Here is a 12,765-nt window from a genome sequence, read left to right as displayed (position 1 = left end):
TGTGTTGCTTTAAACAAACAAACAAAAATTTTAATGTATTTATAATGTGTTCTTTTCTTCAAATACCCTTTTAAATTTATTTATTAATAAAGTCTTTGGAGTAAATAGTTTTTTTTTTATTTTAAGAATAGTAGGTAGTAAGGCATTCCCATCCTTTCTAGTTATATTAGCCAACAGCTGTCAAGTAACTAGAGAAAGAAAGGGTTTCGTTTGTTCTCTTAAGGCTTTTTCTGAAAAACTGAAAGCTGTTTTCCTTCTTTTGATGGAAGGGCCAGTGACTCATTCATCTAACAGCCAACCTCTGAGATAGTTGTTTGTGTGTGTTCTTAATAGTTGTGTGAATTATGTGCTCCTTTGATAGTGCCCAAGAAAGAGAGGTCAAATACATTCTAATTGCATAGATCTTTTTGCTGAAAATGAAATTTTAAAGTTTCACATACAGCTAGTTAACATCTCCTGTGTTATTACCAGTTAGAGTTGTGAGAAATACGATATGTGAACCCTCCAAAGTCACCAGTTTGAAGCTTTAAGAATGTAATTACCATCTCTGTAGATCAAGGCTAGTAATAGAGGTGCTGGGTGACAGACAATATCAGGCGTTTATTTGCTAAAAACACACATTAAGGTTTTTTAAAAAATATTATATTATTGCTCAGTCATGTTTGAACCCCATGGACTGTAAACTGCCAGGCTCCTCTGTCTATGGAATTCTCCAGGCAGGAATACTGGAGTGGGTAGCTGTTTCCTTCTCCAGGGGATCTTCCCTACTCAGGGACCGAACCGGGTCTCCCGCATTGCAGACTGGGCCGCCAGGGAAGTACATAGTAACAACTTTAAGCTGCCTGTGTAGATGTTAAATAAGCTGCGTTAATAGAGTCTTATCCCGATAGAGTCCTTGAGATCTTAGTTTCTTCATAAAATTCCATTAATGGTTAATCAAGAGATCATTATCCTCAAAGTTGAATAATGTATGAGTTACCTTGAAAGTAGCAAAATTATTATAAGTCTCTGGGATCGTGCAAATTAAATTATTGTTTTAAATAACTGTATGAAAATAAGTAAAAACACCTATGGCTTGCAACTTTGGTAAGACTATAAAGTCAAAATAAATCTACAAAATAAGATATACAGTAAAACCAACACAATTCTAATCAACATTAACGTTTATGTGAGAGATGATGTTTCGCCAAAGTGAAACTCTTTCACAGAATGCCAGTGGTCTGACCACAAGAGCATGGATTCTTGTACCTTCAGCGTGTCTGTTCACTGCCTACCAAGTGGTGTCTTAGTTCTTCCGCTTCTCTAAGCTCCAGGAAAATCTCTTTGTGCAGCGTCCTTACAAGGCTTTTGAGTTGAATGCATTGTTTATATTCTTACTGTCCTTCTAGAAACATGTTTGTTGGTCTTGGTGCAAATTCTGGCTCTGCCACTTAAGAGTTGCATCACATTTGGCAAGTTACTTAGCTTCTCTGACCCTCAGGTTTCTCACCTGTAAAATAATGATAAAAAAAATAGTGCCTACTTCATGGGTCTGTGGTGAAGAATAAGTACTACAGTCCATAGAAAGCACTTAGCATAAGCCTGGCACTTGTATCCTCTTGTCTGGCATCCACTCGGTTATAAACTCAGCCAGGATCCCTGAAACTGCATGGATAACTCATTTGTAAGCTGGTCCTCCAGGGCACTGCTGTCCATTGGAACTTTGTGCAGCGGTGGGAATGTTTTGGCAGTTGCTGTCCAGGACAGTAGCCACTCTCTACGCTTGCCTGTTGATCATTTGCAATGTGACTGGTGCAACTAAGGAATTGAATTTTAAATTTTATTTAATTGTAATTAGCTTCAATTAAATATCCGTGGTTAGTGATTATCATATAAACAGCACAGATCTAGAGTATGTTGTATGGATATTATTATTAAATTGAAAACAAAATTTACATTGTCTTGGAGGACTTGAGCATACCTGAAAATATGTCATTGGACCCGTTTTGAAACCCTTAGTAATTCTGTGGTGATTTGGCAGTTATTTCTCTTCTGCTGTCCTTTTGGTTCTGATGTCTGTTTACCTTTCAGCGTTGTTTTCGCCAGCCCATCCTGAAACTCTTGGCAACTGCAACATTATTTAAAGGCAATTCATCAGGCACATTCACACTTAGGGTCTCTATGAAAACTCATTCCAAGCTGACATCTCCTACTGAAATTGCTATTTACTTCTGCCAAACCATTCACAGATCTCTATGCAGGAACAGATGTTCATTAATGTCCACTTACCTGCAGTTATCTGTAGACAACTTTGAAGGCAGCCAGCTTCTTCCATCTTATGGTCTTGAGGAAGGTTGCAGTTTAAAAGAAAAATGCCTTGCAAACAGTAGAAACTCATGAAATGTTTTTTAAGTGATATACTAGCCTATATTTACATATATTTAATATGCATGCAAGATGCTTATGCCATCTTATTAATGTTGTCTTTAATAATTTGAAGTAAACACTGACCTGTGTCTATATATGTGTCTATTTGGAGGACTTGACTTATGTTAATTGTGCTGAGTCTGCCATTAATCATTTTCAGGCATTAGTTATCCTTCCTGAAACTCCCCTTTTTGTATTTTCTTAGTCCATAGTGTCCAAGTTGTAAAATCAAATAACTATCTGGATGAATTACTGCATAACTCCTATTTTCAGATAACTGTCCTCAGAGAGATTCAGGACAGAACCCTGTGTCCCAGGGAAACAGAACCCTGTTTCCAAAAGAAAATGGGTAAGCTTTTTGGAGTGTAGGTTAGAATAAGAACCTTCCACTGACTCTTTATTGTAACACTTTTACTTTCTACTTGTGAAATTCAGATAAATTAGCAGAATTGAAACCATGGATTACTTGATGGAGTACCCCACCTCTAAGTAAGAACAGAAAGGAGTGAATTCCTTTTTAAATAAATTCTATAATAAAATTTTATAGCAAGGCCATCCTATTTGAAGGAAGAAGTAAAATTGATGAGAGGTGGTTTTCATTTCAGTTAGTAGGAGTTTATTTCATTTTGGTAATTACACTATGTTGATTTTTTTTTTCTTCTCATATTACTTTCAGGTTTGACTTTACACATAAAAAACAATCAGGTGGTGCAGGCCAGTTTGGAAAAGTGATAGGTGTACTGGAGCCTCTGGACCCAGAGAACTACACTAAGCTGGAGTTTTCAGATGAAACATTTGGGTCAAATGTACCAAAGCAGTTTGTGCCTGCTGTGGAAAAGGTAAAAAGAAACAAACAAAGCCTTTATTGCATTAAAAAAAATAAAAAACAGTGTATTAGATATCAAATCATATTGCTATCATGTCTTCTATGGTTCATTTTTGTTCCGGTCCTGCTGCTTTATCTGATTAAGCTCTCCATCTGGTTTAGAATCATTAAGTTCAAGAGCTATAAATATAAGCTATGACAATGAGAGGAAATCATTCTGTTTCTGAATCATAGTTATTACATTTCTCTTGATAAATTGAAACTACTTGATTGATTATAATTAGCAATTGAAATTTCCAGTAGTCGTTAGGGGTTTGTGAAAGTCTTACATGTAGTACCCTTGTAGTAGAATGGCCATGCATTAAGATTTCCAGCACCTGCGTGTATTGTTATCTCTGCTAATGATTAATATGTCCTTGGGTAAATCACAGTGTTCAGAGCCACTTTCTTTTGTAAATTGAGCATATAATACTTAATCCTGAACCCCTCACAAAATCGAGGATTGGATAAGACTCTGACATTTCTTTGGGAATTGTGAGGTGTTTTGCACATATAAGGGGTTATTTGTGTTTTACTAGCTTTCTACATCACTGGCTTTAAGACTGTTGTAAACCTTTAGCAACTGTCTGTTCGTAAAGATTGAGGTTATTTTAAAAAATCTTTTAACTTTTAACTTAGAAGTCTTTATTAACAGATCATGATTTTTGTTTTAGCATTAATTGTGGTAGCAGTTTTTGTGATCATCCATTATACTTAATTTCAAAGCAGTATTTTGTCATTCACACAAATGAATGTGTCCGTCACACAAATTTAAATTATCTTTTGTTCTCTAAGGTTCACATAGGTGAAGGAAAGGTTAGATGTTTTACAGCATTCAGAGTTCACAATTTTGAAATGTCAGAAATATATTGTACTACATGTGCAACTGTGTAAACTAACTTGAGTTGTAGCAGCTCTACAACTATTTACTGAATGAAAAAGAACTGCACACATATTAAATTGCACTCTTTAAATATGTATAATTTATTGTATATCAGTTATATCTCAATAAAGCTGTGTCTTAAAAGAATTGCTTTGGAAAAATGAAATTAGTTTTTCATTTTAGTTCTTACATTGTGTAGCACAAAAATTATTATGTAGTGGTCTGCCAGTGAGTCAGAGCAGTGATAGGTATAGAGTAGGAGCTTAAGACACAGCTGTTGATAAGATGTCAGTTTTGATTAAAGTTTTACTTTAGGGAATTTTTAAGATTTGCCTTTCCTCTGTTTACGTCTTGTAAAACTAAGATCGTGCTGACTCTATAATGTATCATGAGAGTTTAGTAATTCTTGAATATTAGGTTATGAGAATGTGATTGCTAACACTCAGCATCGTTTTCAAACCATTTCATACCTTTAAGTAATAGACTGTTCCAAAGGATTGCTCATCTACATTCCACAATAATAAAGCTTAAATAGGCTGTTCAACTTTAAAGAAATTTTTTTTAATGAAATATACATGAAAATGTTAAACTTCTGAATACTAAAATGTTTGAGGGTTTTTCTTAATGCATCTGCAAGTGAAGAGACACTCAAGAAGCTTATTCATTAACAGGGGTTTTTGGATGCCTGCGAGAAGGGCCCTTTGTCTGGTCACAAGCTCTCTGGGCTCCGGTTTGTTCTGCAAGATGGAGCACATCACATGGTGGATTCCAATGAAATCTCTTTCATCCGCGCAGGAGAAGGTGCTCTTAAGCAAGGTATGCTGCGCCTGGCACCTGCCCCATCGATGATCTGCTTCCCTAGTGGACCATCAGAGCCACAGAAGGTGGCACTATGTTGCTTAGGTCTTCTCCCAACACCCCCCACCCCTTCTACCCCCTTCCCCTGGGGCAGTAGGCAGCACACCAGGGAACAAGATAGGTTCTGGACAGGTATTCATAGAATCAGTGTGAGGATAGATTACCGTGTTTTCTTTTTTACAAAACTAAGATCCTACTTTGTTCTCCTCAATTATCTGATACTTTTCATATGTTTAAATTCATAGATAATCTGCAAGCTGTATTTTTAATAGAGAAGACAAATGCTTAGAATTTTAAGAAATATTTTAAAGAAACATTAACTATAGTCATGCTATTTTTAGTGATTTATTCAGATGTCAGAAAACCTATAAATTTGTAAACAGTTTTTTCACGTATAACATTGTAGGCTTTTAGGCATTATGAAAGAATTCAGTAAACCTTATTCTCAGTGCAGATTTCTTACTAAACTGCTAAAATTATCAACCTTCCTCACAAGGATAATGATGTGTATTAAAACCCTGATAATACCAGAACCATAAACAATTGCAGGTGTATCTGATTGATTGCTTTTAAGAGAGAAAAGCAAATGACACAGCAGTTTGATATCAGGGTTATTCAACAGAAGAATTTTAAGTTATAACTGAAAGTCAGAGAATTCATTCTGTTTGTCATCTCTTCCATGTCCATTATATGATGATTCATTAGTTATGTCCATTAGTGTGTTTTCACAGAAAATTACATTATAATTCATAAAATATTTCATAAATATTTTTATCAAAGAGGGTCAAAATGGACAGCAGAAAATTCTAACACTTCTTTTCCAGGCATTCAGAAAATCAGGATTTTATTGACTTTGTTTGAGTTTTGGACTTGGTTGTTTTTAGTCTGTTTGCATCTGTGATCAGGTGTGGGGCAATGGCTGGAGAAGGTTGCTTATTTTTTTACCAAGCCGCTAATTCCTTATTTTACTTAATGGGAGCCATTAGTTATTTGTTATTTCATTTCCTAGTTGTGAAGGAGTAAAAGAATCCTTTATTTTCTTTATGCCAGCTAGCTGTCTATTAAAAATGCAGTTGAAACCTATGATCTAGAAACTTTGTCACAATCTGACAATTGTGTTAATAGGAAAAGGGAAATAAAGTCACAAAGTAAAATTTCATTAGGCATGACGGAGAAGGAAATGGCAACCCACTCCAGTATTTTTGCCTAGAGAATCCTGTGGACAGAGGAGCCTGGTGGACTGCCTGCTGTCTGTGGGGTCACACAGAGTTGGACATGACTGAAGCAACTTAGCAGCAGCAGCAGCAGATTATAACACCTGCCTTTTGCCTTCAAAGGTGTTTACTACTTTAATAAGTCTTAAATTGACAATTTAGTTGTAATCACTCTATAGTTTTCTCAGCTTTATTGAGGTGCAGTTGACAAAACTGTAATATTTTAAGTGATGATTTGATAAATGTATGCATTGTGATACTTTTTTTAGTGTAGTTAAGACAAATAAGAAATCACCAACTATTCTATCCTGGAAATAGGTAGCTTTCCTGGATAGAGGTTACATAAAGCAAGATAATTGGTAAAATCAATAAAGAGCATCATGCTTTTCAGTTGTACCTATATGAAATATAAATAAATGTAGATTAGATGTCCATAATATATGTATATCCATGAAAAAAATCTGTATGTCTATGAATATTAATTAAACATATGTACGATTTAGTTTTTAAATACTTAAGTGTGCAGATATTCTTATGTGTGATTAATTGCCTGATAGGGAAGCAAAGGAAAAGCACTAGACGATAATAGAACTGAGGAGTATTGTGGGGTTTTTTGCCAGAAAAATATGTGCAAATAAATAGGGTGCTAGCATGAAAAACGAGTTACTTTGCTATTTCATCATCTGATTCTTTTTTCTCCATGATTAAAAGATAAAAGTGTAAAAGAATAAAAAAAGTTTTGCTGGGCTCTTATGAAAATCAGCTTTTCATACACATACCTCCACTGATTATCATATGAGTTTTAAGGTGGTAAATATTGATAATTGAGCTTAATATCAGATTAACTTATACTTTTGAACTATTATCAAAATTGGAAGAAAAATAGTTCATGTTCTCATATGTTTTTAATTTTAAAAAGTGAAAACTGGAACTATATTCAGTCACAATTTAAACTTTATCCCTGAAATTAATCAGTGATATAACTAAAACTGAAACGTGAAATTAAATCTTCTTTCAGGGATTTCACCCCATGGATGTTAACCATTACCATCATTTTCTTTTCTTTTCTTAATTTTTCATTTCCTGCCCTGGTTTTTTTTGCAGCATGCAGGATCTTTGATCTTCTTTGTAGCTGCAGGATATTTTTAGTTGTGGCATACGGGATCTTTAGTTGTGACATTCGAACTCTTTAATTGCAGCATTCAAATTCTTAGTTGCAGGATGTGGGATCTAGTTCCCTGACCAGGGATTGAAGCCAGACCCCTGCATTGGGAGTGCAGAGTCTTAGCCACTGGACCACCAGGGAAGTCCCACCATCATTTGCTTTGGCCAATATTTAGACCACTGTGCTTGGTCTCCCCACAAACATTTAATTTGTAGTTACTCCACAAGAGAAATAAAGGCCTACCCAGGATTACATTAGCTCATTTTACTCATCATTGTCCCTTTTTTGATCTCCTGGGCTGAGTTTGAATCCTGGCTCTTCTTCATACTTAACTCTGTAGAAATGGGCATGTCCAGCTGCTTGCAGATAGTAATTCCACACTATTAAATCAGAATGTGCTTAAACATGGCACAGGCTTCCCAGGTGGTGCTAGTGGTAAAGAACCTGACTGTCAGTGCAGGAGACACAAGAGACACAGGTTCGATCCCTGGGTCAGGAAGATCCCCTGGGGGATGGCACGACAACCCACTCCAGTATTCTTGCCTGGAGAATTTCATGGACAGAGGAACCTGTTGGACTATAGTCCATGGGGTCACAGTCAGACACGACTGAAGTGATTTAGCACACAACACACTTGCACATATGTGTTTGGGCATAGTGAAAGCTTATCCCTCTTACCTTCATATTACCTTTGACCTGTTCCATGCCACCCATTCCCAGATTTTTGTCTCAGAGAAGTCACAGTAACATTTATTGATGACTTTTGTGCTGTGTAATAATATTATGCTAAGTACATGAATTATCATATCTTCCACAGTGACCCGATAGTTGAAAAAACTGAGACTCAAGAGTAGTTAATCGAATGACCCAAGGCTACGTGTTAGTTAGTGGTGGAACTGAGAGTTAAACCCTCACCAGGGTCCTAGCCCTTGACCACCTCCTCTCAAAACTCTTTGGCGCCCAGCGTGGTGTTTTCAGCTTTATCCCTAGTGGACTGAAATAGAAACATTACCACCTCTGCCCACCACTTTAGACTTAAAGGTCTTGTGATGGATGGTGTGGATATTTTCACTTCCTGCTGTTCTACTTGAGGAAAAATTGCTTTTAGGACTTGGCTGCTATGTGACTATTGAAAAATGGCAGGATGAATTAGTTCTGCAGCCTTGTCATTACGGAATGGGATAGAGAAAAGCATGAAGAAGGGCAAGTGAATCAGAAGGTGGATTTAGGAAGAAAGAAGGAATTAAAAGGAGGGTGGGGGAAATATGAAACAGAACTGGACAGGTCGCCCTCAACAGTTAAGGGATGGACACTGTATACTGGCCCCTTCTTTCCCTTTAGGATATGATGACTCTTTCACACTTTAGCTCTTTTATATTACTGACCTTTTGAAAACACTAGATAATATGTAACTAAATATGTCTGTTCACATCCCTCTTTCTGGGTACCTCTGTGCGTGTGTGCTCAGCCATGTCTGAGTCTTTGCAACCCCATGGACTGTATAGCCCACCAGGCTCCTCTGTCTATGGGATTCTCCAGGCAAGAATACTGGAGTGAGTTGCCATGCCCTCCAGGGGATTGAACCTGCATCTCCTATGTCTCTTGCATTGACAGGCAGGTTCTTTACCACTAGCACCACCTGGGTTCTGCATTAGTTGCATTTATTTAGAGCCAAGGACGGAGAAGGCACCTCACTCCAGTACTCTTGCCTGGAAAATCCCATGAACGGAGGGGCCTGGTAGGCTGCAGTCCATGGGGTCGTGAAGAGTTGGACACGACTGAGCACTGAGCGACTTCGCTTTCACTTTTCACTTTGATGCATTGGAGAAGGAAATGGCAACCCACTCCAGTGTTCTTGCCTGGAGAATCCCAGGGATGGGGGAGCCTGGTGGCTGCCGTCTATGGGGTCGCACAGTCAGACACGACTGAAGCGACTTAGCAGCAGCAGCAGCAGCAGAACCAAGAAAGCCCAGCCATTGTGGTAACCCAAGAAGTTACAAGAAATAGAGCTGCTTCTGCAGTCTAGAATTTTTAGTCTAAACTGCTTTAGATATCTACATAGAATTCTGCAGGGCCTCGCTAATGACACTGAGGAATCTGCAGAGCTCACTTATCCCTCTTTTGAAATCAAAACTCACTAATTAGGACTAATGAGTCAGAGGTAGGTCTGAGCTAAGATATGATTTGAACTAGAAAATATTTCAAAGAAATCCAAGTATATTAAATGGCTGTTTTTCTAAGTATTGCACTTGTTAGTATCTTTAGAATAAGTGCTTTAAGGAATATACAAGAATAATTGCCGACTAGTTTATTATAAACAATTGATGCTTGGAAGATTAACTTTTTGAAAAATTAAACATTTCTTTGTCACCTTTTCGTGCTTTGTTGAAAGTCTTTTATATGGTATTTATTTATTTTGGGCCGTGCTGGCTCTTCGTTGCCGTGAGGGCTTTCTCAAGTTGCAGTGAGAGGGGGCTGCTGTTCATTGCGTGCACAGGCTTCTCGCTGCGGAGCTTCTCTTGTGGAGTGCGGCTCTAGGCTCCCCAGCTGCAGTAGTGCAGTGTGTGTTCTTAGGTGGCCCTCAGGCCTGGCCGTTCCGTGGCATTTGGCATCTTCCTGAATCAGACCAAACCTGCATCCCCTGCATTGGCAGGCAGATTCTTACCCACTGTACCACCAGGGACATCCTGCTTCAAGTCTTTAAAGATAATCCATCCAGTCTGAGGCTGAAGTATTACTCCACACTGTCATAATGTCCATATTAAATTTGAGTGTTGGAAGTTACATTCTCTCCACATTGTTACATTTCTCCCTAAAGCATCTGTTACAGTAAGAAGTATTCTGTTTAAGTACTAAGTGGGACTAAAAAAAAAATGTGTCGACATACACATTGGGGTATACTGCTTAAATGACCATTAGCATCTCAGCCAGTGTCTTTATTTTGTAGGTGAAGAAACTCAATACCTGGATTGATTGTGTTTTTCCAAAAGGCATGTCACTTATTAGAGGCAGAGCAGAAAGCAGAAACTTGTATTTTTAGCTCTCAATCAGGTATTGAAATTGTTTAGCCTAGACAGATCTCAGGCCTGACTTGATTGTTGTCTCCAAGTATAAATGTCTGCCAGGGACCAACAAGAAAGGGTTGATTTACCTGGGTCAGAGACTCAACAGCTAGTGAAGGATCTCAGAATTAGTGACCGCTAACTGCATAATTTAAGTGCGAAAGGACTTTATTGAATGTTGTTCTAAGACCCCTTTTATATTATTCTCTTCAACCTCATGATTTTTAAGGATAAAAAATGGTAATGGACATACTAATATTAGAATTAAGTGTTGTCCTTCTGGAAGTTCCATTTAAAAGAGTGGCTGCTACTGCTGCTAGAAAAATGAGTCCAGATCAGATATTTTAATCTTATCATTTGTGTGTGTACCTTTGGGAGAGTACTTTCCATCTCCCTTTTGTACATCTGGATAAGGAAAGAGTTCCAGTTTGTTTAAAGATTAATAAACTGATGTATTATTTATTTCTTTAAACCCCAGCCCTGGCAAATACAGCATTATGTATTCTCGAGCCTGTTATGTCGGTGGAAGTTATAGCCCCAAATGAATTTCAGGGACCAGTGATTGCAGGAATTAACCGACGCCAGGGGGTAATCACAGGACAAGATGGAATTGAGGACTATGTTACACTGTATGCAGATGTAAGTACTGTTAGTCACTGACAACCTTGCTTTTATCATCCACAGGAGAAAATCAGGATTAGCTTTTGTGTTTGGAAATTGTAGAGCAAATTGGCACATTTCCCTGGCTATTCAAGTGTTGAATTTGTGCTTATATATGTGTGTGTCAATTTCTATACTTTGCTGTTAGAGCATCTCTTTAAGTGTAAAAGGTAAAAATGAGATTCATCTCATGTAGGCCTTTTGTATGTCATTTTCTTAGATGTACAATTACCTTTTCTTCCTCATGATAGCTTTATTTGCATAGCTGTTTTCTTATGTTCTCATTTATTAGGATAATATTTATCTCCTTTGCCTTACTTGACTTAAAGTTCATGGGAGAAAGGGCTTTAGTCATATTACCTGAGGTCTCCTAGAAGACATTACTGTGGGCATATCATTGAGGAATCCAGAGACGAGCTCTATTAATGTTCACCTTTTCACAGAAGAAACACCCTGAGTACTTGAGCTGCAGCCGCGTGGAGTGGGGACGAGGGGGAAGGCTGTCAGTGGTGCCCACTCCGCCAAACTGAAAGATCGATTTGCTAGTTGTGACTGTCAAATGAAATTATCTTCAAATTGGGTTTCTATTCGCAATAAAACAATAAGTTTTTCTTTGGCTTCTAATTCTTTTAAGCCGAGAGTTACTAGTAGAAACCAGTAGAAACTCTTTTAAACCAAGAGTTACTAGTTACTGGGTCTAAAGGAGTTAAATGGCTAAGGCTTCTGTGTTTTTCTAAAATATTTTCCAATAAGCAATGCTGAAGTATTTACTGTGTTTGTTTTCAGGTCCCTCTGAATAATATGTTTGGTTATTCTACTGAACTTAGGTCATGCACAGAGGTAAGCAGGTGTTTAAATTTTACTTCAGTGCTCTTCAAGAGACCATCCTACAAAATGATCATTTTTGTGAAATCGTGGCTTTGCATGACTTTCTTTACTTGATAGTTTTTGGAGGTCCGGTTTTTTAAAATCTTTTTGATTTTGTTTTGAACCCCCAGGGGAAGGGAGAATATACAATGGAGTACTGCAGATATCAGCCATGTTCACCAGCTACACAAGAAGAACTCATTAATAAGTATTTGGAAGCTACAGGTCAACTTCCTGTAAAAAAAGGAAAAGCCAAGAACTAATTTTTCTCACTTTCTTGACAAACTTTAACTGTATCTGCAAGTTTGGATACTTTAATGGATTCCAGTGGAATAAACTCAGGCTGAAAACAAGTAACTTTAGAAGCCCATCCTATATATTCAGGAGTTTGTATTATGTAAAGGTTAATTCTGTGTATATCTCAACTCTGTTGATTGGTTTTATACCTCAAATAAAATATGGTTATTATCAAAATATAGTTAATATTTATTTGAGAGAGGAGACTTATTTCTGTTCTACTTATAAGCTTAGAACATATATAAATGTGCAGATTTTTCAGCGTAAGAATTTTCAGTATACAGAAAAGCTGAAAACACAGTAAAAACAACAGCCATATACCATCCGTCTAGACTGAATAGTGAACAGTTTTGTTAAGAGTGTTTATCAGATAATAATTTGTCATATTTGCTGTCTGTTTGTTGCCCATCTGGTCACATACTTCCATTCTTTAAAAAAATATTGTTTGCTGATACTTGAAAGTGAATTGCATATATCATGATACTTCT

At 37.2% G+C, this 12,765-nt stretch overlaps 1 protein-coding gene across 1 annotated transcript in view; it reads left to right on the top strand.

Annotated features, from left to right (window-relative positions):
• GFM1 (G elongation factor mitochondrial 1) overlaps positions 1-12,454 on the top strand; it is a 51,344-nt gene extending 38,890 nt beyond the window's left edge. Inside the window, exons 14-18 of the mRNA XM_069561478.1 lie at positions 3,083-3,245; positions 4,826-4,970; positions 10,932-11,092; positions 11,900-11,953; positions 12,112-12,454. Of these exons, the coding sequence (XP_069417579.1) occupies positions 3,083-3,245; positions 4,826-4,970; positions 10,932-11,092; positions 11,900-11,953; positions 12,112-12,243 (655 nt within the window). The 3' untranslated portion in view covers positions 12,244-12,454. The remainder of the gene's footprint in view (positions 1-3,082; positions 3,246-4,825; positions 4,971-10,931; positions 11,093-11,899; positions 11,954-12,111) is intronic.
• The last annotated feature ends 311 nt before the right edge of the window (positions 12,455-12,765 follow it).

This window comes from Ovis canadensis, chromosome 1 (assembly GCF_042477335.2).
Source record: "Ovis canadensis isolate MfBH-ARS-UI-01 breed Bighorn chromosome 1, ARS-UI_OviCan_v2, whole genome shotgun sequence".
In the NCBI taxonomy this organism is placed as follows: domain Eukaryota; kingdom Metazoa; phylum Chordata; class Mammalia; order Artiodactyla; family Bovidae; genus Ovis; species Ovis canadensis.
This window is presented reverse-complemented; position numbering and strand designations above follow the sequence as displayed.